At 41.1% G+C, this 20,296-nt stretch overlaps 2 protein-coding genes across 2 annotated transcripts in view; both read left to right on the forward strand.

Moving 5' to 3' along the window:
• Window positions 1–8,494, forward strand: part of LOC125426345 (cytosolic phospholipase A2 epsilon-like) — a 94,792-nt gene extending 86,298 nt beyond the window's left edge. Inside the window, exons 16-21 of the mRNA XM_048484602.1 lie at window positions 3,005–3,142; window positions 4,934–5,041; window positions 5,681–5,869; window positions 6,912–7,081; window positions 7,766–7,952; window positions 8,286–8,494. Coding sequence (XP_048340559.1) covers window positions 3,005–3,142; window positions 4,934–5,041; window positions 5,681–5,869; window positions 6,912–7,081; window positions 7,766–7,952; window positions 8,286–8,494 — 1,001 coding nt within the window. The remainder of the gene's footprint in view (window positions 1–3,004; window positions 3,143–4,933; window positions 5,042–5,680; window positions 5,870–6,911; window positions 7,082–7,765; window positions 7,953–8,285) is intronic.
• Window positions 8,495–19,423: 10,929 nt separating this feature from the next.
• LOC125426346 (cytosolic phospholipase A2 epsilon-like) overlaps window positions 19,424–20,296 on the forward strand; it is a 67,779-nt gene continuing 66,906 nt past the window's right edge. The window contains exon 1 of the mRNA XM_048484603.1: window positions 19,424–19,466. Within this exon, the coding sequence (XP_048340560.1) occupies window positions 19,440–19,466 (27 nt within the window). The 5' untranslated portion in view covers window positions 19,424–19,439. The remainder of the gene's footprint in view (window positions 19,467–20,296) is intronic.

Raw genomic sequence — 20,296 nt, forward strand, 5'->3', positions numbered from 1 at the left:
AAAAAGGCTGGGAGCTGAGAGTGTTTTTCTGTACCTGCTCCCTGCTATGTGGACACAAAGGCAGCTCCCAGGTAAGCCTTGGGCTGTTGCTTCGCTGCACTACAGGTGGCCAGTAGCTTCATTCACAGTGAATATTCAGTGAATAGGTGTGAATATTAAATATTAAATGTATATGTTACAGAATTTTTGTTCAGGCCAGGAAGCTCCATGAATGCTAGGGAGCCACACTCATTGGGAAATCCGCACCATTGGAACCCATGGTGGCAGGAATCCCGCCCCCCCACACACACACAGGGTGCCCTGGGGTGCAGCCACTTCCAGCACCTTTCTCAGCCCCCACCCAGTATTTTTGGAAAGCAGGTGGGACTTCTGTCCAGCTGAGCTTGCAGACCTGCAAAAAAAGATTTGCTTTGGGGCAGCAGCTGCCATCACCATGCAAGCATTTTCACTGTGTAATGATAAGCTATTTGTGTTGAAGGAAAACCTGTAGGGTCTTTTTAAAAGGGGATCTTGTTGAGCATCTTCCCTATGAAACTTTGAAGAAATACTGTCTGTGAGAGTTATATATTCCACTTCAGAACTTTTAAAGTTATTGTTGATACCATACTGTTTTTCTTTGAAATAAATGTTCAAAAACATTTTTATTGGTATCTATTTTTATTTTTGAAATTTACCAGTAGCTGCTGCATTTCTCACCCTAGTCTTATACTCAAGGCAATAAGTTTTCCCAGTTTTTTGTGGTAAAATTGGGTGCCTTATATTTGGGTCGACTTATAGACGAGTATATTCAGTAATTTCCAAGTTTATTTACAGTTTATTTTCAGCTCATGATTTTTGTCTGAGTTCACACCTCCAGTTTCAGTACCAAAGAGTAAGTTTCATTCATCCAGGTTTCAGTCAAAAATGCCAGATCAGTATTCTGATCTCTAAATCATGGAGCAAAGCTATCTTATTTTTCAAAGACCTGGCACGTAACAGAATCAGGCCACAGGAGAGGAAATAGGAGTCACCTTACTAATTTCTCCTTGGATGGGACGGAAATTATACCCAGGAAGTGCACTATCATGTCTCTACTTGTCTTGATCCTCGCCCATTCTTCTACTACCATACCTCCCACTCCCACACATCACCAAAACATTATTTAGTATTGCAGAAACTCAGCACAAAACTATTTTAATAAGTAGAATGGTGTGACATTCTTCACTGGGGCACCACCCAGAGTTACCTCTCTGCTTCCCAATTCAGTACTATCGCTATCAGCTGGAATTTGTTTGGGAATACAATCAGCTTGGGACAGAAAAATATCATGCCAGTGACCAAAGCATGATGAAAAATAAACTTGACAGAAAGGCAAAATTGCATCTAGAACAGCAAGCATTTATTCTGTACTATCTATCTATCTATCTATCTATCTATCTATCTATCTATCTATCTATCTATCTATCTATCTATCTATCTATCTATCTATCTGTCTGTCTGTCTGTCTGTCTGTCTGTCTGTCTGTCTGTCTGTCTGTCTGTCTGTCTGTCTGTCTGTCTGTCTGTCTGTCTGTCTGTCTGTCTGTCTGTCTGTCAATTTATAAACTATACGTATTCCAAGAAACTGCTTCTTCGAAGGATTAACAAAACTTTGTTTCACAATTTTCATGGGTTCAAATCAGCCCAGCAAACTCTACTGTAACATAACGAAAACTTTACTGTCACACCCAGTTCTTGTTAAGTTTAAGAATGAACAAAAAATCTTTAATCTCTACACTGCCACATATCCCTTTCCTTCACTCTTCTCAGGCTACTTATTCATTTATTTAGAAAATGTTTGCTGCTGCTCAGAGAAGCTGCTCAGGGAGGCTTAAAAAGTAAAATATAATTTAAAACATAAAGACAACACCAAAGTCCCTCAAACTATTTTTGTTTTTCCAGCATAAACAATCCCAGCCAGAGCAATTTGCTTTCAAGTCCAATTTAAGATTGCTGTTTTTGACCTTTGAAGTGTTCTACAGTTTGGGATCAGCATAATTTAAATGACGCCTACTCCTGTACAAATCTACCCAACTGCTCCAGTCATTCTCTAAGGCTCTGTTGTGGGTGCCATTACTTTCTGCAGTCAGACAGGTGGCAACTCAAGAGAGGGCCTTCTGAGTTATGGTGTCAGAATTATGAAAACCCCTCTCCAGATATATTTGTCTATTCCTTTCTGTCATCAGCTGGTGAAGACTCTTTTTTTAATGTGGTTCCTTAATTATTCTTCCTTCCAAATGTATGGTTTAATCTGCTGATAAGTGGCATTTTTACTTTTAAAATTAGAAAATAATGGCCCTCTAAATTTAAAGGGCAGGTGTGCTACTGACAAGCTGAGGAGCACTCCCTGTTCCCTAGCCATTCCAATCTCTACAATAGACTCCCCAGTTCCCATTTTATTGGAGTGGGTAATATCAAAATCTGAATTCATATTGGGCAGGGAGGAGTGCAATTTGATATTGCAGAACTGATCCAATTCCCTAAATATTGGACATTTTGTTAGGTCAGCAATACCCAACAGCACACTCCTAGCGAGAGGTCAGTCATATGCAATTGTTCAGGAAGCTCTCTAGTGGCCTATCAGAAACCTTGCTGGGCAAAAGTCCCACTTGGTGCTGCCTACTAAAGACAAATACTTGAGAGTGCCAAGAAAGGTGTTGGTGTGTGCGATGGTGCCTGTGGACACCATGATGGGGAACCTTGTTCTGTGCTCTGTTAACAACCTTCTAATAAAAGAATGTGTGAATGGGAGGCTTCCTTTGCAGGAGTGGAATTCTAAGGAATGGCCCCTTTCAAACAGCAGGGGAAAGAGTTGCTCCATCCCATCTTCTGCAGCTGCTTCCATTATTTTTTAAAGCTTGGAGTTTTTCATTTGCTGCAGTAGCAACTGTTCTTTCCTGCTGAGGCCTGTATTCTGTCTGCCCTTTTCAGTTTCATTATAGAGAACCACTGCTACATGTTAAAATTCCATTTTATTGTATTTACAGAATGGCTGGAATTCAGTCCTTATGAGGTGGGAAACATAAAATATGGAGCATATATTCGTACAGAGCATTTTGGTAGCACATTCTTCATGGGACGACTGATGGAGAAGCTTCCAGAGATTCGGATCTGCTTCATGCTAGGTGAAATTTATGGGGCTCAGATTTCATTGAATAAGAGATCGGTTTAATGTATTGTCGAAGGCTTTCACGGCCGGATTCAACTGGTTCTGGTGGGTTTTCTGGGCTGTGTGGCCGTGGTCTGGTGGATTTTGTTCCTAATGTTTCGCCTGCATCTGTGGCTGGCATCTTCACCAGACCACCAGACCACGGCCACACAGCCCGGAAAACCCACCAGAACCAACAAGATATCAGTTGTTTAAACAAACCATGTGGCAGAATTTAGTTGCTTATATATGGATGCTTTGTTCCCACTGTTCCCACTGATATCCAACTAAAGTTTTTTTGGAGTAGCTGCAAATTTCCTCATCCTTGGTTTTCCCTGCTTTACCACAAATCTTCAAAGTGATTTGATAGAACAGCTGAGAAAGTCACAGTCAAAGAATCTTTGCATTTTGTGTGGGTGCATACTTTTGAATGTCCTGCCCAAATTAGTGTCCTTTTTTTCACCTCAGAACTCAAAGACATCATTATCCCAGACTCTATTGGAGGGCCTTTGAGGACTTTTCAAAAACTGCTTTTAATAGATTGCTATTGCACAGTAACATCTATTGACATAATCTACTAGCACATCTGACATTCTAGTTTTCCTTTTTCTAAAGAAAGTCTCTACTCATTTTTGTTAGAGAGATACAAAAAGTGCACCTTTCCCTTTTTATCTCAAAAATGAAAAGCACTAGATAAGTAGTTTTATATTATAAAGGTGGGAATTCAGAGGACCCAGTAGATTATGGCAACAAATAGTTATGTTACTGAGTTATAGCAATCTAGCAATTGGTGATTTTCTAAAAAGCCTGGGAAAGTCCTGTTATATATATGTAGGAAAATGGCAACGTACTTCTCAGATAGCAAAAATTAAGATGCATGTACTATGGCAGCCTGAGTTGCAGCAGTTTGCAACCCCTTTGAAAAATATTGGATGTACTTGTAATTTTCTTATAGAAAATGATAGTCAGATGCAAAGGAAGGCTGGGCTGTTCTACCTTAAATAGACAAAGAAATCTAGGCTGGTGAAGTTCAACAAGCACTGTCCCAGTTGCAATTTCTTTTTCTGCAACCTTTTTGAGGCACAGGAGGTTATACTTTTTTTTGTCTGGCTGCTTCAGTCACAACTTTCCGCCAGTGTTGGATATTTTGAACCAATTTATCTTGATTATATGTTGCAGTGGGGTAGAAGCAGCACTTTGCAGTTGGCTAGATGGTTGGTTTAGGGCTTGGGATACTGGCTGAAGTTGTCACAAATCTGATGCTACATACACATTTTCCTAGCTGATGCCATATTTTACTCTGCAGGCTGATCACATGAATTAAAGTTCATTCAGAAGCTTGAAGCCATGTGTGCTTCTTTGATAAGCCACTTGTGGGCCTTCTGAGTACTGTTCCCCAATGTGGCACCTACCCCATGTTTCAGGAAAGTGGGCAAGACCCTGCCTGTTGAAGCTTGTGGTTGGCAGGTTGAGGAATAGGCAAGCTGCAGGTATCCCTTAGATGCAGGCATAATGCCAGACACGGAAGTAAATGGGATCATGGTTCTTGCAAATGGGGATTTCTGTCAGCCATGTAGTGAGTACCACTTTTCTTCTGGGTGAGGTGGTGCAATAGAAAAGACAAATGGCAGCAGCAACAAGGAATGCCAAAGTAAGCCAAAGTCTGCACCAAACAAATCTGAATAAGTTTGAAGGAAAAGGAGAAGAAAAATCACCTGCCTGTTTAATACTTGTAAATATTTTTGACTTTTCCAACTTCTGCTCACAGGAATGTGGAGCAGCATCTTTTCATTGGATTTCATGTATTTCTGGAATTTGGCTAATGACTCTGAAGAATTTTGGTGCAAGTGGACACAAGACAAAATGGAAGACATTGGTAACAGGACTCCCTTGCCCCCTTTTCTGTTTTTAAATTAGTGTTGTTGCACATAAATAACTATCTTGTTGTAAATAAGAGGAGGTTTACACCCTCTTCATGCAACCTCTCTTCATGTTAACCGAACATATTGGGAGGATCAATGGTCATGCATGTACAGACCCTCCCCCCACACCTCTGAATGATCACCAGGACATCTGTATGGAACAAATATGTGGAGGAAGGTTTTGTACACTCCTTCCCCATCATTGGGGACACAACTTTCTGTAGATTGCCAATGATAAGGAGTATGCAATCATGCATGCACACAAACACTTCTTTGTGTAGCCTCATGCTCATGAACTGATGATCACATGGAAACACAGGGCAGAGCCACCAGTCTTACCAACTTCTTCTCCCCATGCATTCAATCAAGGCATGGAGAGATTGTGTATTCAGGCCTGGAATATAGTCTTGTGTAATCATAATGTCTTTGGGAAAGAGCCTTGACCCTGGAGGCCTTTTAAATGCAGGTGATGGGAATAAAATCTGAGACTTCTGTATATCAGGCATGTTCTTATTGACTTATAGGATTCTCCTATGAACCTAACTTGTTGGACTTCATGAACATGAGTAACCATTCTTTCTATCCTTACACAGATGACTCTATTCTACCCTCAAGGCCTCATGGACTGGGAACTCGCATTGTCTGTGCTCCGGGCCGGCTTTCTCGTGTTCTCCGAGAAGTCTTAACAGGACGTCCAACAATAGCAGAATATCCCAATTTCCTAAGGGGCTTCCAGATACATGATGAATACTTGGACAATAAGCATTTTTCTACATGGAAAGGCACAGTAGACATCTCAATGCATGTCAGATTTTTACTCAGAATATGCTCTCAGTTCTCTAGCTGCCTCATTTTATAACCCATCAACATTTTACAGAGCCAAATAGTCATATTGTTCTCTTGTCAAGTGAGCAGAGACTTCATTATGTGGAAGAAACCCAGCAAAAGAGTTGTGTGAAACTATTCACATAAGCAGATTGTGTTATATCTGCTTTCACTGCATCTTTCTACATTGCTTGTTGTGTATAGAATTTTCTTTCATCATTTTTGCCAACAAGGATGTCAGATCTATTCTGCTTTGAATAGCTGATTAAATTGGTAGATCTGGGAGGTAAAGGGCCTTGTTAATTAGAAATTCAGTATAGAGCAGCAACCTGTACCCATGGATAACCTTAAATTGGTATGTTTGGACCACAGGATCACTGACATGGGTCAGACAAAGTCACCATTCCCTCAGTTAATACTATTTTAAAAAATGTATTTTTAAAAAAAACACTTGCTGGGTTGTTTCTGAGTGAGCTAAAAGCAACACAAGGCTAGTGCTATTTGTGTGGCTGTACTCAAGTTCAGAACTGGAAGGTCTCTCTACCTCCATTTTTGAGCCAGGAACTGGAACTTAGAAATAAACCATGAACAGCAAACACTGAACCAGAAATGTACAACAAACACTGTTCTACTGACCATTTAAAGTTTGTCCCCCAATATTTTTCCTAAGCTTGGCCAGTCCACTGGTCCCTTACCCTGCTCAATGAGAGGGGCTTATGTTACTCATCCCTATTGCCTTTCATGCCAGAAGAGCACTCTATGAAACCTCACAAGTCTAGGTCTTTTTCTTAATCTGTGGGGTGCCTTATTCAAGCTGCAGGCTTCCTGACAGCCAGGAGAAACATTTCATGCTGTGCAGCAAGGGAATACTGTGAGTCATACCACTCTCCCAAAATTAGTGCAGTAGTATCAGAAGTTGGGGGGGGGAGGAGATTGTACTCCTTTATTTTTGTCATGTGGAAGTTTATTGGAAGTTGAATTGCAATATTTGCTTTTTAGATTCTGTGCTAGATTCCCACCCTAACAAACTTATGGAAACAGCCGAAGAGCCTCTTTCTTTAGTAGATACTGGTTTCTTCATCAACACCAGCTATCCACCCCTTCTGAGGCCTGAGAGGAAAGTGGATATTATACTACATTTAAATTACAGTGGGGGCCATCAGACCTTGGTAAGAAGCGGCAAATTATTCCTCCCATTCTTGTGGCAGCCCCAATACAGCTCCTTGATGCGAATAAATGGCTCTATAGTCCATGTCTGGTATTTGTTTATTTACTTGTACAAAATTTATAGGATTTAAGTCAAACTTATTCAGATTTGTTTGGTGCAGACTTTGGCTTACTTTGGCATCCCTTGTTGCTGCTGCCATTTGTCTTTTCTATTGCACCACCTCACCCAGAACTTGGAGCAGATAATATTTCTTCCCTTAATATTTCCTCAGTGCTTTTAAACTCAAAATGGCAAACCACATAGGCCCATTAGGACTTCCTGGACTCTTGTGTCTTGTGAGAGTTCAGGAATACTATTGGGTATGTGTGGCTTGTTGCATGGTGCTTAAAGATGCCAGGGGAATTTGAAAATTAGCATTATTAGTTCCATACCCTGGGTGAGGGGTGGTGGTGGTGACTATCTCCCCCCACACCCAAAAAACCTCCTCACCACTTGAGGCTGCTGCCTCATCTCACCTCTTTATAGATCTGGTTATATGTCCATTATCATTAATACTTAATTCCTTTTTCATGTTCATGTTTATGTTTTTCAGAGTTATTCGATCCTGAAATATGCTTTGCATAAATTACTTGGCATGTCTTTAGCTTTCTTTTGTTGTTCATTCTCTCTCTCTCTCTCTTGTTAGAATCTTGACCAGTTTGCAGCATATGCTTCAAAACAGGGGATCCCATTTCCCAGAACAGAGATCAGTAAAGAAGACAGGGAAAACCTGAAGGAATGCTATGTGTTTAATGATTCAGAAAATCCAGAACTTCCCATTATACTCTTTTTCCCATTAACAAATGATACCTTCAAAAAATACAAAGCACCTGGTAAGTTGTGAAAAGCCGTTGAGGTACTCAACACCCGAACAGTTAGTTATGCCCCATTAGCTATATCCTGTACAATACTTACCAGCATTTCTTTAATTAAAGTGCTATTCTTAAAACACAGAGATATGAGGAAAATGCAATATGTAAGCAAGATCAATAATAGGAACAGATCCATGTTACTGGACTATGCTAGTATGTTCAAGATTTGCTGATTTACATTTATATGCCATTCATGCCATTCAATAGCCATTGTTCCCAAGATACTTTAAAAGCAACAATTTCCAGCATTATCAAAACTTATCAGTGAAACTCACTTTGTTATTGTTACTGTAGGTGAGGAACGTGATCCAACAGAGTTGAAAGAAGGCAACATTGATGTCAGCAGCATTTTCTCCCCATTTACTACAAGGGAAGTCTCATTTTCAGAAGAGAATTTTGACAAATTGGTGAAACTGACTGAGTATAACATCCTGAACAATGAAGATGAGATTGTGGAAGCCTTGCGTGCAGCAGTGAAGCGGAGGAAACAGAGGAAGACATAAGCAAAATGGTTGCTAAGTTTTTATTAATGTAATTGGTAGACTTTTCAATAAAAAATTGCTGTTAAAAATTAGCCTTGGGCAAATCGATAGCGAGCACTGTGAGATCAGAATCATATCTTAATGATACAGAATATGGTTTGGGTGCAAAGGCTTGCAGGTTCAGTATCTGGCACTTCGAGTTGGAAGCTCCCAAGCACTGAGATCTTAGAGAGACACTTCCAGTAAAAGTGACAATACTGGGATAGATGGACCAATGGCTCAATTCGCTATACAGCAGCTTCATATGTCATTGTTGGTCCAAGTTGGCCTTAGTTCATTCTCTTACAGTTTGGGCTTACTATAAGGCACAAAACTGTCAAAAACTGTCATTTTCCTGCTTGGCTCCTGGTTTAGCTTACCTGTATGACTCCAGCCACATACAGAAGCAATGATATGAATGATATGAATGATACAGAAGCAATGAATGAAGCAGGATATGGGAAGCAGGATAAACTGTCCACTTCATGTTATCGCCTTCTTTCAAAGTGTGTACATTTATATAGATATATGGGCCACTCATATCCACTTATCACATAATGTGATAACATTATCTATTCACTCCTAGGAATCAGTTTCCTCATTATGAATTTCCTAATTTTGAGTAGATAGTTACTATATTTTCTTCCTAGCTCTCAGATCTTAATACAGAGCCTACAAATAATGTGACAGGGGAATCATTTCCTGTATAGAACATACTAAACATTATTTTTTCCCCAATGTAATCTCTGGTCAAACAGGTTTTGCTGGTTTCTGAAGAACCACAACCTTAGCAATAGAGAAGATAATGGAATAAGTGTGGATACAATACCAATTGTGTTTATATTGTTCTACAGCAGTGTAGAACACTTGAGCAGCAGTGGCATAGGAGGTTAAGAGCTCGTGTATCTAATCTGGAGGAACTGGGTTTGATTCCCAGCTCTGCCACCTGAGCTGTGGAGGCTTCTCTGAGGAATTCAATTAGCCTGTACGTACACTCCCACACACACCAGCTGGGTGATCTTGGGCTAGTCACAGCTTTTCGGAGCTCTCTCAGCCCCACCTACCTCACAGGTTGTTTGTTGTGAGGGGTGAAGGGCAAAGGAGATTGTAAGCCCTTTTGAGTCTCCTGCAGGAGAGAAAGGGGGGATATAAATCCAAACTACTCCTCCTCTTTTTCTTTTTCTTCTTCTATGTATAAAAAAGTGTCACCCTTAGAGACCATAAAGCAAGTTCTTGTAGTCTAGACCTATGCTAGTCCACAGTATTTCACATTATAATCCTCTATATAGCTTTGAACTGGATCATTAAATCTGTACACTGAGGTCAAGTGTTAATACTAACTTTGGTCAGCCCCCAGATTTGCACAACAATCCCCCTGTGAAGGACAGTCATAGAATCTTGAGTGAAGACAGGTTTTTAAAAAAGAAACACTTGAGAATTCTACAAGCAATTGAGAAAGACCATTAAAGAAACTGAGATTTTACCAGGTTTATGAACTTTGATAATATTAGTTGTTTTATAATGTTATTATTTTCCATTGTAAGCTTCCCTAAGCCCTGTTTGAGGAAGGATAGCCTACAAGACCAATGAAGCACATGGACAATTTCAACAGAAAGGAAGAAACCATGAAAATGAACAGAACTTGGCTACCAGTTTTGAAAACACTAGAGTCAAGACAGTGACTAATCAGCTCCACTCAAACACAGGATGACTATAGACAATAAACAATCAAAGAAAACAAAGGCCAGGCTACTTCTATTCAGATGCCCTCACCTATTGACCTTGCTATCTTCATTGTTACTCACATGCTACATATTTCATTGTTATTCACTTGCCAGGCCACTTCTATTCAGATGCCCTCACCTATCAACCTTTACTCACAGATATATACTCCACTTGCTTTCCTTTTTTGCCCGGGTGACTGACCCCCCACACCCTCACTACTGGGTTTATCATAACCTTGGGTCTGCATATTTTAAGGACTGTCTCTTTTTGCATGTTCCCCTGTAGCAGTCTTGTTCTGCCCAGCAATGTTTGTTGTCTGTGCTCCTTTTAAGTAGGATATTTTCTACCAGGCTTTGGCTTTTTCTCTTGCTGCCCCATATTCCTGAAACTATCTCCCAGAAAATGTTACTGCTGCTGCTCGGGTAACAATAAGTGACTTCAGCTCAGCAACGTAATGAGGCGCAGGAAGCCGACGTTCTTCAAAGCAAAAGGATTTTATTTGCAAGTGATGGTCACAGCTCGGTCAGGAGACTCGCGCCCTTGCAACGCAGCACAAGAACTTTTATTCCCAAACTTCAAAGGGGGCAAAAGGGCAGGTAAAAGCGGAGGAGAAGGGGCAAGTCCCTCTCCAAACACCAATCAAACAAACAACACGAAAACAGGATACATTTACAACTTCTGAAAGAGATTACAAATCTTGTTGTCAAGCGTCTTCCCGCGAGATCTTGCAATGGTGCTGAATGGAAAGCAGATAACGTCCATTCATAAAATTCCAGGTGGGCTTGGTGCCGCACTCAGCTATCTCCCCTATCAGATGGCTGTACCCTTCAGTAATACCCTGAGGCTCCCACCTCGCATCGCTGTAACAAAGAAAGGTTCAAACTGTCCAATGGTGGTCCCTGCACGTCTTCCAACGGCTGGGGACCTTTGGGTGCTGGCAATGGATTAGATTTGCAAGTCCAAAGAGGGTCTTTGTCTTTGTCAAGGAGTCGGCCAGGCGTTGGTCTAAGCTGCATTCCAGAGCCAACTTTCCTGTCCCTTAATATCAAACCTTTCTGGCCACTGCTTTGGCCATCAGGCACAAATTTCAAAAATAACATTTCTAAACTTAAGTGTTAGGGAAACCTTAAAGGGATAAACACATATACTTACAGGCAAGACTTTTCCTAAACCTAACAATAACAGAACCTTAAACTAACTAGAGAACCTAGTCAAACTAAAATCCTAAACAGTAAGAAAATCATAAATTCAACTCTAAAGGGGCTTTTATTACATTCTAGAATGGCATAAACAAGAGGGAAACCATATATCATTGGCACAAGCATACATAAGCGTTCTTTGTGAGCCTTATGGAGGCTTCTGAACCACACAAGTCTCCGCGTCTGGTCATGGAGCCAGTGTAACCAGGCAACCTGACTCAGGAAAATATTTTGCTTATTTTCCTGGCAGTAACAAAAACACCAGGGGTATCCTGTCCTCCTGACCTTTCGGGGGGGGGGGGCTAGAAACCAAGGTTTGTACAAAAAAGGGGGAGGGAGGAGCTTTCCACCTGAGTGGCAGAGGCTTATCTTGTGAACTAGATGTGTTTGCGCACTCCTACGTTTCTGCTGGGTGACCTTGGGCTAGTCACAGTTCTTCGGAACTCAGCCCCACCTACCTCACAAGGTATCTGTTGTGGGGAGAGGAAGGGAAAGCAGCTTGTAATCCACCTTCAGTCTCCTTACAGGAGAGAAAGATGGGATATAAATCCAAACTCTCTCCTCCTCCTCCTCCTCCTCTTCTTCTTGACTACTAATACTATTTTGTATTGGTTATGTTAATATCATTTTTAATGGGTTTGATACTGTTTGTGTTTGTATTTTAATTTCTAGTGATAACTTGTCTTTCATCCAGACTTGTCAGGGGAAGGCAGTTTTATGAAATAAATTAAAAGCTCTATGAATAAGAGTGGCTTTTACCATTTTCTTAAATGAAAGGAGGGATGGAGCCAGTGTAGCCAACTGATCTGGGTTAGCACAAAATGTGAATGGTCCTTCTCCTGGAATGCTACCCTGTCAGAATCTAACAGAACAAGTGCCCTGGACATAAGGAGTCTGGTTCAGAAACTCCATTCTGGGACTGTGTTTGACCTTATGAGCAAGAATGCTTAACAGACCCCCACCCCCCATGCCTGGCTCATACTCAGAAAACAGTATTTAAATATGCACTAAATGCACACTTGGGCGAGACCAGTTCTTTTTGTCTACCTTCCTTAATCTACTCAAGAATCTTCCTGTGATTTGTCCCCTTGTGACCATCTTATATTGCAATGCCCATTAAGGGTTGTTACCTGTATTGTCCCACAGCTGGCAAAACCCATCAATATAATGGGTCAGCCATCAGCTCAATGGTCTAATACTCAACTAATTACCTCACCTGGAACAGCAGGACGAATCCTTTGTTCAAGGATTTCCTTGGCCCCAAGACATGCTTTTCCCCTATAAAAAGGGTGTCTTAAGACCCCGGTCAGTGGTTCACTATTATCATGCCACCATGGTGGTCTGTAATATTGTTCCATCCGCACAGATAATCCAGAGCCTATCCATTAGGTCTCTGTTTCCTGGACTGGTAATATAATCTTTGATATCCCATCCCTTTTCTCTCTATATCCTCTCTATATAGACTTTCTCTCTATATAGACTTTTTCTCTCTATATAGACTGGTAATATAATCTTTGATATCCCATCCCTTTTCTCTCTATATCCAAAACATATCTTTTACCTCTAAATTATATCCTAGGAACCCTTGAATGTGTGTGTTTTTATCCCAGTAACTGAGTGATTGTGAGTGAGATTTTGTTTTATTCCATTTGTTATTTTCCCAATAAAAACCATTGAAAAAGAAATCTATTTTCTCTGCTGGTTTCTTATGGTGAGCTGAAGCCCGTATGCATAGGCAATCTATATAGCGATCAAGTTACCCACTCTCCTCAAGAGACGCTAAGTGACCTTGTGCTCTATAGCTAATTTCCCCAACCAAAAAAAGGTCATTGCGTTCCACCATTTTGGGTAACACCAGAAATACATAACAAGAAAGAGTTCCATAGGTTCAGTGCAAGCTTAAGAAGGCCCAATCCTACGAACCTCTGACAACGATATCACAGTGCAGGAGGGGCTCTTCAAATTATGCATATGCATAGTTAGGCAGGCTAATACTGGACATGGCTGTCCTTTAGTAGCCTACCAACCTGTTTAGGGCTTTACAGCTTACACCCAGCATCTCAAACTGGGCCTGGAAGTGAACTGGCAGCCAACTAAGACTGGTATTTAGAGTGAAATGAACCTGTTGATCCTCCAGAGGTTGGATGTGTGACGGACTGCTGATTAAGGATTAATTTTAAAGTGCAGTTCTGTCTCAGAAAAAATAATTTAAGGAGTTAACTTGGAGTTCCACTTGATTGGCTGGCTGGTACTGAGGGTATTTGTGAGGAGTGTTTGTGAGGAGCGAAGGAAAAAAGAAGCTCTCGGAACTGAGAGAAGGAGAAAGCTTTGGTTCTCAAGAGGATGGATAGCCGGTTTTTGGTGAAGGACTAGGAAGGCCAGGCTGAATGTGAAACCTGAGTCAATGTCCCACGAAAACATCATCACAAGTGTTACCACCAGGAAAATAGGAAAAATATTTTCCTGAGCCTATCATTGAACTACACTGGCTAAGGATCAGAGCAAAGAGACCAGTGTTGTCCAAAAGCCTCCATAAGGCCTGGAAAGGACGTGTATATGTGATTGTGCCAATGTTTTACATGGTTTCTCTCTTGCTTTATTCCTTTCAGGATTTAAATGTAAGCCCCTCAGTGTTGGATTTATTGTCTGCCCAATGTTTAGGCTTATATCTTAGCTAGTTTTCCAGTTGATTTAAGGTTTGTTAATGCTAGGTTAGGATATTTCGCCTATGCTCTTTTATAGTAAGTTCGTTAAAGTAGGAAATGTTATTTTTTATATTTGTATCTGTTAGTAAAAGTAATAGCTTGTAGCAGCTGATATTAAGACCCAAGGAAGCTAGTCTTGGAATTCAGTTTGGGTCAACACCCAGTAAATCTCTTTAGCGAAAACAAAGACCCCTTTGGAATTACAAATTGAATCTGAAGACGGCACCCCAGATATCCCAGCCGTTCAAGAACATGCCAAGATCGCCATTGGACCATTTGAACTGTCTTTTGTTGTGGGACTGAGGCGCGGGAGCCTCAGGACATAGCCCAAGGTAGTATGTTTCCATTCTGATAAACCAGATACCTGGCATTAACAGCTCCTCACCCAGTTTTATGAATGGACACTCTCCGCTCTCCATTTCAGCACTATTGTAAAGTCTCACGGGAAGACACCTGACAGCGAGATCTCTTGGTCCCATTCACAAAGTTGTAATTGTACCTTTTCTTTTATGTGTTGATGTTTCCTTATTGTTGCAAGGTAAGGGACCTGTCCCCTTACCTACCCCCTTACCTGCCCCCTTGCCCCTTTTGATGTGTGTGTATAAAAGTTCTTGCGCTTGGCTACAAGGTCGTGATTTCCCTGCCTGAGCAGGGAAATAAAATACTTTGCTTTTGAAGAACACCCGCTTCCTGTGCCTCACTACGTTGCCTGAGCTGAAATCAATGTTACCCGAGCAGCAGTGGTAACACAAGGGCAATACTTAAATCACATGGAGAGCTTGTTTGTAGGTCCCTGCAGAGAAAACACCTATATATGGGACAGTGAAGTCTCTGAGGTTGTTTGCTATTCAGTTAACAGAGTCAGGAGAGGGTTTCCAGGTGGAATACCCCAGTGCCTGCTCTGGAAAGCCCAGTGTGCCTCTCTTTTACAGAAAGGAGTTGGATATTTAAGTATCTGTCAAGTTCTGTGAAGGAAAGATTTTCCCTATGAAGGAAGTTTAGTAAGAGTGTTAAAACTGAGTCAGAGAACTGTTTGGAAACTATAATAGAATATCTGAAACAACAAATGTGTTTAGTAAAATATTCCTGCCAGAGAAAAAGAAAAAGTTAATTATTTCTGTAAGAGTCATTTAAGGGTGCCCCAATCCAACCTGGTAAGAGCAGTCAGTTTTGGAGAAAAAAGTAAAAATCCCTTTAGAGCTATCAGTATACCCAAGAGGTGGCAGTTAGAGTAAGACTGACAGGACCTCCTGAGGAGCCTTAGGTGTGTGCCTGCTTTTTCGGCGCTAGCCAGTTATTACAGGATGTTCTGTTTTGTGGCTGATTGGCACTTGATGACGTTGTTGTCATGTTGGTGTGTGTAAAGAAATGCCATTAATTATTGCCAATAAACCATTGTAAAAGAGGCTACTTAATAAGAAAAAATCTGTTTAATGGAAAACAATGCTTACTTTAAGAAGCTGTCTATGACATACAGTATAGAATAGAATAGTTTAATTTAAAATATCATTGCAAACATCCGAGACCTTGAAGCAACCAATGTTTTTGTTTTGTTTTCCTCTCACCATTCGTGTGTGATGGATTTACAGCACCACTCAAAATTCTTCCACTGATGGTTCTCCACCAGTCAAGGGAGGGAGGCTGGCTTAGTTCAGTTAGTTCAGACCATTGGCAATTGCTGACAGTTGCTCTGGCTGACAAAAATCTGAAGGACTGGGAAAAGATGAGGGTTTTAAGTCAGCAGGTTTAGTGAAGAACACACTGTACTGGTTGTTTCTCTTATGTTTTGGTTACATTTATATGGGTTCTGCCCAAGGGGGGAATGTTACAAAGCTTCTAAATTGAATGTCTGTCTAAATAAAACTTGCCTACTTTTGTTAACTTTTTGAAAAACGTTCACTTTGTGAGGAGAGTCCTTTAACTTTCTCAAGCCATCCACCGTCTTGGCCATGTGGATGTTAAGAGGAGAGAGAAGTTTTTCTCACTCACTTGGAGAGTTGGATGTTCTCATCCATAAGGCAGCAACTCCCTCTTTTTTATCCAGAAGTGTGCAGGTCCCCTTCTTCAGGGAAACAAAAATAGGGTCCTACTGGTGGCAGCTGTCTGTATTGAAGCTATCAAGGGTAGGCTAGGGAAGTTTAGCCATCCTTTAGCTATCCTTTGCAAAAAGGTCCATTGCAAAAGGGAGTCACCTTCGCCTGCCTTGAGCTGGTCGCTACCCCCAGTTCATCACAATTTGTAATCCAACAAATTCTGTACAATACCATGTCCTAAAAGAACTCTTTTGAAGCTTTATGATTCAAGTAGAACCTACACACTGGAGGAACTTTATGCCATGTTTATAGAATTTGATCAAAATAGCTTGTTCTAGGTGCACATAGCTGCTACTTTTAATCCAACTTTGGCATTTTCTGAATGGCATAATTACACTGGGGTAGAACCAGGATTGAAAATTCTAAGGTAATTTTGTCCTGGCTCCTCCCTTTGCACAGCTGCACATTTCCATGAAGGAATCAAGTTAAGGCCAGGATGAAATAGTTTCTTTCGCACGAGCCTAGGACTTCTGTGTTCACATTGCAAATGTCTCGCATTCTGATTGGCTGCTGTTTTTGAGTGGCCCCTGCAAGCTGCAAGCCGCTTATGCCCGGTGTCCTGTGATTAGCTGTTGCTTTTGAGTGTCAACTTCAAGCATATCTCACAAGACCATAAGCACATTGTAATCTCCTCTTGTCTGTGCAACAGCAGCATTTGTAGTTGAGTGATCAGCCGCCTTAGTTAAGGCCAATATTCAGGGGATTTCGGGAATCAGCATTAATACTGACTGAAATACTGTCAGCCACATTTTGTAAACATATAGAAAGCACAGTAATGAGTATTCTTGGTGTTGTCTGATTGGCTGTTGTTTTTGAGTGGCAGCTGCAAGCACCTATCTGCATGCTCAGTGTCCCGCATTCTGATTGGCTGTTGTTTTTTGAGTGGCTGCTTGAATGAACATCAGGCGGGCAGATCAGGCGGCTGGGCATGAAAAATAAACCAGATCTGTTCCTGATTAGTTTTTGCATGGTAGCAGGGTTTACCAGGCTCACCCTGAGATTTTTTAAAAGAACCTCCAATTAGGCAATTTTTGAAAATCCTGGGATAAGGGTTAGCCTAGAGCAGGCCCAATTTGGCCCTAGAGCAGGCCCAATTTAGGACCAGGAACCATGAAAAAATCTTGCACAAGCTGGGATATTTAACTTGCCTGTCCTGGGACATTTGGACTATGCAGAAAACGCCATTGTATTCCAAGAGCATTTCCAAGGCAGCTAAGGAAAGAAGCAGCAATATCCTAACAGTATCTTCTGGACCCTATCTTGCAGGAAGTATCAGAAAAAACCCTCAAATACAGTTCTAACAAAATGATCTGGAATAATGCTATAGCTGATACTGAAAGGTTCTGAAAAGTGTGGAAGATTTAAGAGAAACATACTCTTCCTGTTGGTCTCTTAGCAGAAAGTAGCTTCCCTCTGCTTCCCTGGCTGCAAAATGCTGAGTGAAGGGAATTTTTCCCCAATGCAGGAAATCCAAGTGATGTACTGCCTGACTTGGGAAAGGGAGGGAGGGGTGAGGGGGCATGCAAGGGAAAGGAGGGAGGGGTCCCAGCATCTGGACATGGCCCACCCACCCAAGCGGAGGGAGGGGAGGGAGAGGGAGGGGTGGCATGCAAGGGAGGGGAGTGAGGGGGAGAGAGGGAGTGAGGGGTGCATGCAAGTGAAGGAGTGAGGGAGGGAGGGGAAGGAGGGATGGCATGCAAGGGAGGGGAGGGGGTGCTGTGCAAGTGAAGGGGAGGGAGGGGGAGGAGGTGAGGGTGGCATGCAAGGGGAGGGAGGGGGAGCGAAGGGAAGGGGAGTTTAAATATAAACCATATTTAGTGCCTAAACCAAGTGCAGATTAGAAATACCAGAGAACCTACCATTTCTGCTCGCATCCTGCATGCTGGTTGCAAAAATACTTTGGCAAGCTCTTTAAATATGACTCATTTGCATGATTACTTTGCTTTCTCATGCAGCAATGTTTGGTAGCTGTTCCCCCACCCACTCCCTGTCACTCTTTTGCTGCTGCTTCCTATTTTAAAAGTTATACAGTGTGAAAATATCTATTTTAAGAGAGACTTACTATCTTAGTGAGGATCTTCAAAGACCAAAAGAAATTTTGTACTGCTTGCATGTGTTTACATGTGTGTCCGTGTGCAATATCTTTCTGCTATTTAATTAACTGTTAAGCAGTCTCCAAAATGACAGCAAATAACTGCAGAACTTACTTTTCTCGTCTCTTTCCATTGGGATGACACTAAAAATCACAATCCCCCTGGCAGATCTGCTCCCCCAGTTGTAGTGCTTCGATGTTGTGTGACATAGACAGCATTCAACCATAATTTGGCAGGAGCAAGAAGTAGAGGTTGGTATCACTCACTAACTATATGCTGGAACCACACAACATAGTAAAAACTTCCAGAAGTTACAACTTGTGTGCATGGTAACATTGTGTTTAATCCCATCCCAGTACTAAGAGTAAAGGGGTAGGTACTACCCCATCCAATCACTTGGTAACCAAACTTTATTTATTTCTTAAAATATTTATACTCCACTTTTCCTTTTGGCTCAATTTTGAAGCGTTCCTCCAGTCTAAGGAACTTCTCTTTAAATAAAGCAGTTTTTCCATTGGGCTGGAGGAACGCTACTTGGATCTGCCTAGACAGCCAGTATTCCTTTTCTTTCTAAATTATTGTTCTAATATTTTAGATAGTTAGGTAAAAGTAAAGGTAGTCCCCTGTGCAAGCACCAGGTCATGACTGATCCATTGGGTGATGTCGCACCACAATGTCCACTAGGCAGACATTTATAGGATGGTTACCCCCCCCCTCCCCTGCCATGAATGAACTTAGCATCTGAAATATTTGTTGTCACTTTTTGCTACTAGCCCAAGACTAAAGGGATCATTCTTGCCAGTCTACATATACTCAATAGGGTGTACATTCTATTGATTAGCAGAATTTACTTCTGAGTACATTTGTTTGGGAATTTGTGGTGTAAGTTTCCTGTGCCTCCTACTCACTGAAGCTACTCTGCATTTGTTCATTGCTCTTAGCAAAACACTTTGATGAATGAGATTGCTTCATTTTGGGGAATTAAAGAGGGGAGGAGCTGTGAGTCACGTTGTTAAAACACCTGCTCATCAACTCCAGAGTTTAAAGACTTTAAACTTGCTCCAGCAATTGTTGCCTGCTGGAAGCTGCTACAGGATCTGCTGAAAATCACAATGGGGATATTTTCAAGCAAGGAACAGGTAAGTGATTGGGGAATAAAAATTCAAATCCATATTATTCGATCAGTTATATGGTGGGTCAGCATATTTCACAATGATTTCGTAGTGCAGATGTAAGCTTGCTGCTCCTCTGATATCTGTCACAGTGTAAAAAAAATCTTTCTCACCATTGATAGTCATTCATCATTGTCTTGATCTAAGGCAACAATTGTCTTGATCTAAGGCAAGAAAGATGTCCTATACAGAGGCAGGATCCCGTGCTGATAGCCAACTGAGTTTTAGAAAAGATGGTGATTGTGAAAGTGAGGGGAAAAGTTAAAATTCTTGACATCCTGATGAGCTCTTAATTTGCCACATGGTATGTATACTTATATGTGAATAATTAACATGGCTTTAACTTGGATGAGGAAAGAGGTGTGCAGTTTTGGTCCATCCCTGCTGCATAAATTGCTGAACCTTGAAGCTAGGCCAGCACAAACACGCAACTGGTTGTCTAATCTGGAAGCAAAAGATGTCCTGAATGTTTATGGATAAATCTGAAAGTACTCTTAAAATGACACCTGATGAAGTTGTGGTCACCAGAAAGAGAAATGCAAAAGAAAATTAATATGTGCTTATAGCTGAAGTTAAACAAAGAGATTTTAAAAATAAAGATGTTAATGTTTCAACATTGTTACACCTTTTCCTATTTAAATGGGGGTAGAAATCTATTAGAAAAATGGTCACAAGAGAATTTTTTAAAAAATTTCCTTGCAATGTAAATGGATGTTAAGAAAATATTTTTTTAAAAGTAGAATAATGGTAGTTACTTAAAAGGCTTTCCTTCATGCAGGAGGGTAGAGCTGTTTTCC

This window comes from Sphaerodactylus townsendi, linkage group LG02 (assembly GCF_021028975.2).
Source record: "Sphaerodactylus townsendi isolate TG3544 linkage group LG02, MPM_Stown_v2.3, whole genome shotgun sequence".
Lineage (NCBI taxonomy): Eukaryota > Metazoa > Chordata > Lepidosauria > Squamata > Sphaerodactylidae > Sphaerodactylus > Sphaerodactylus townsendi.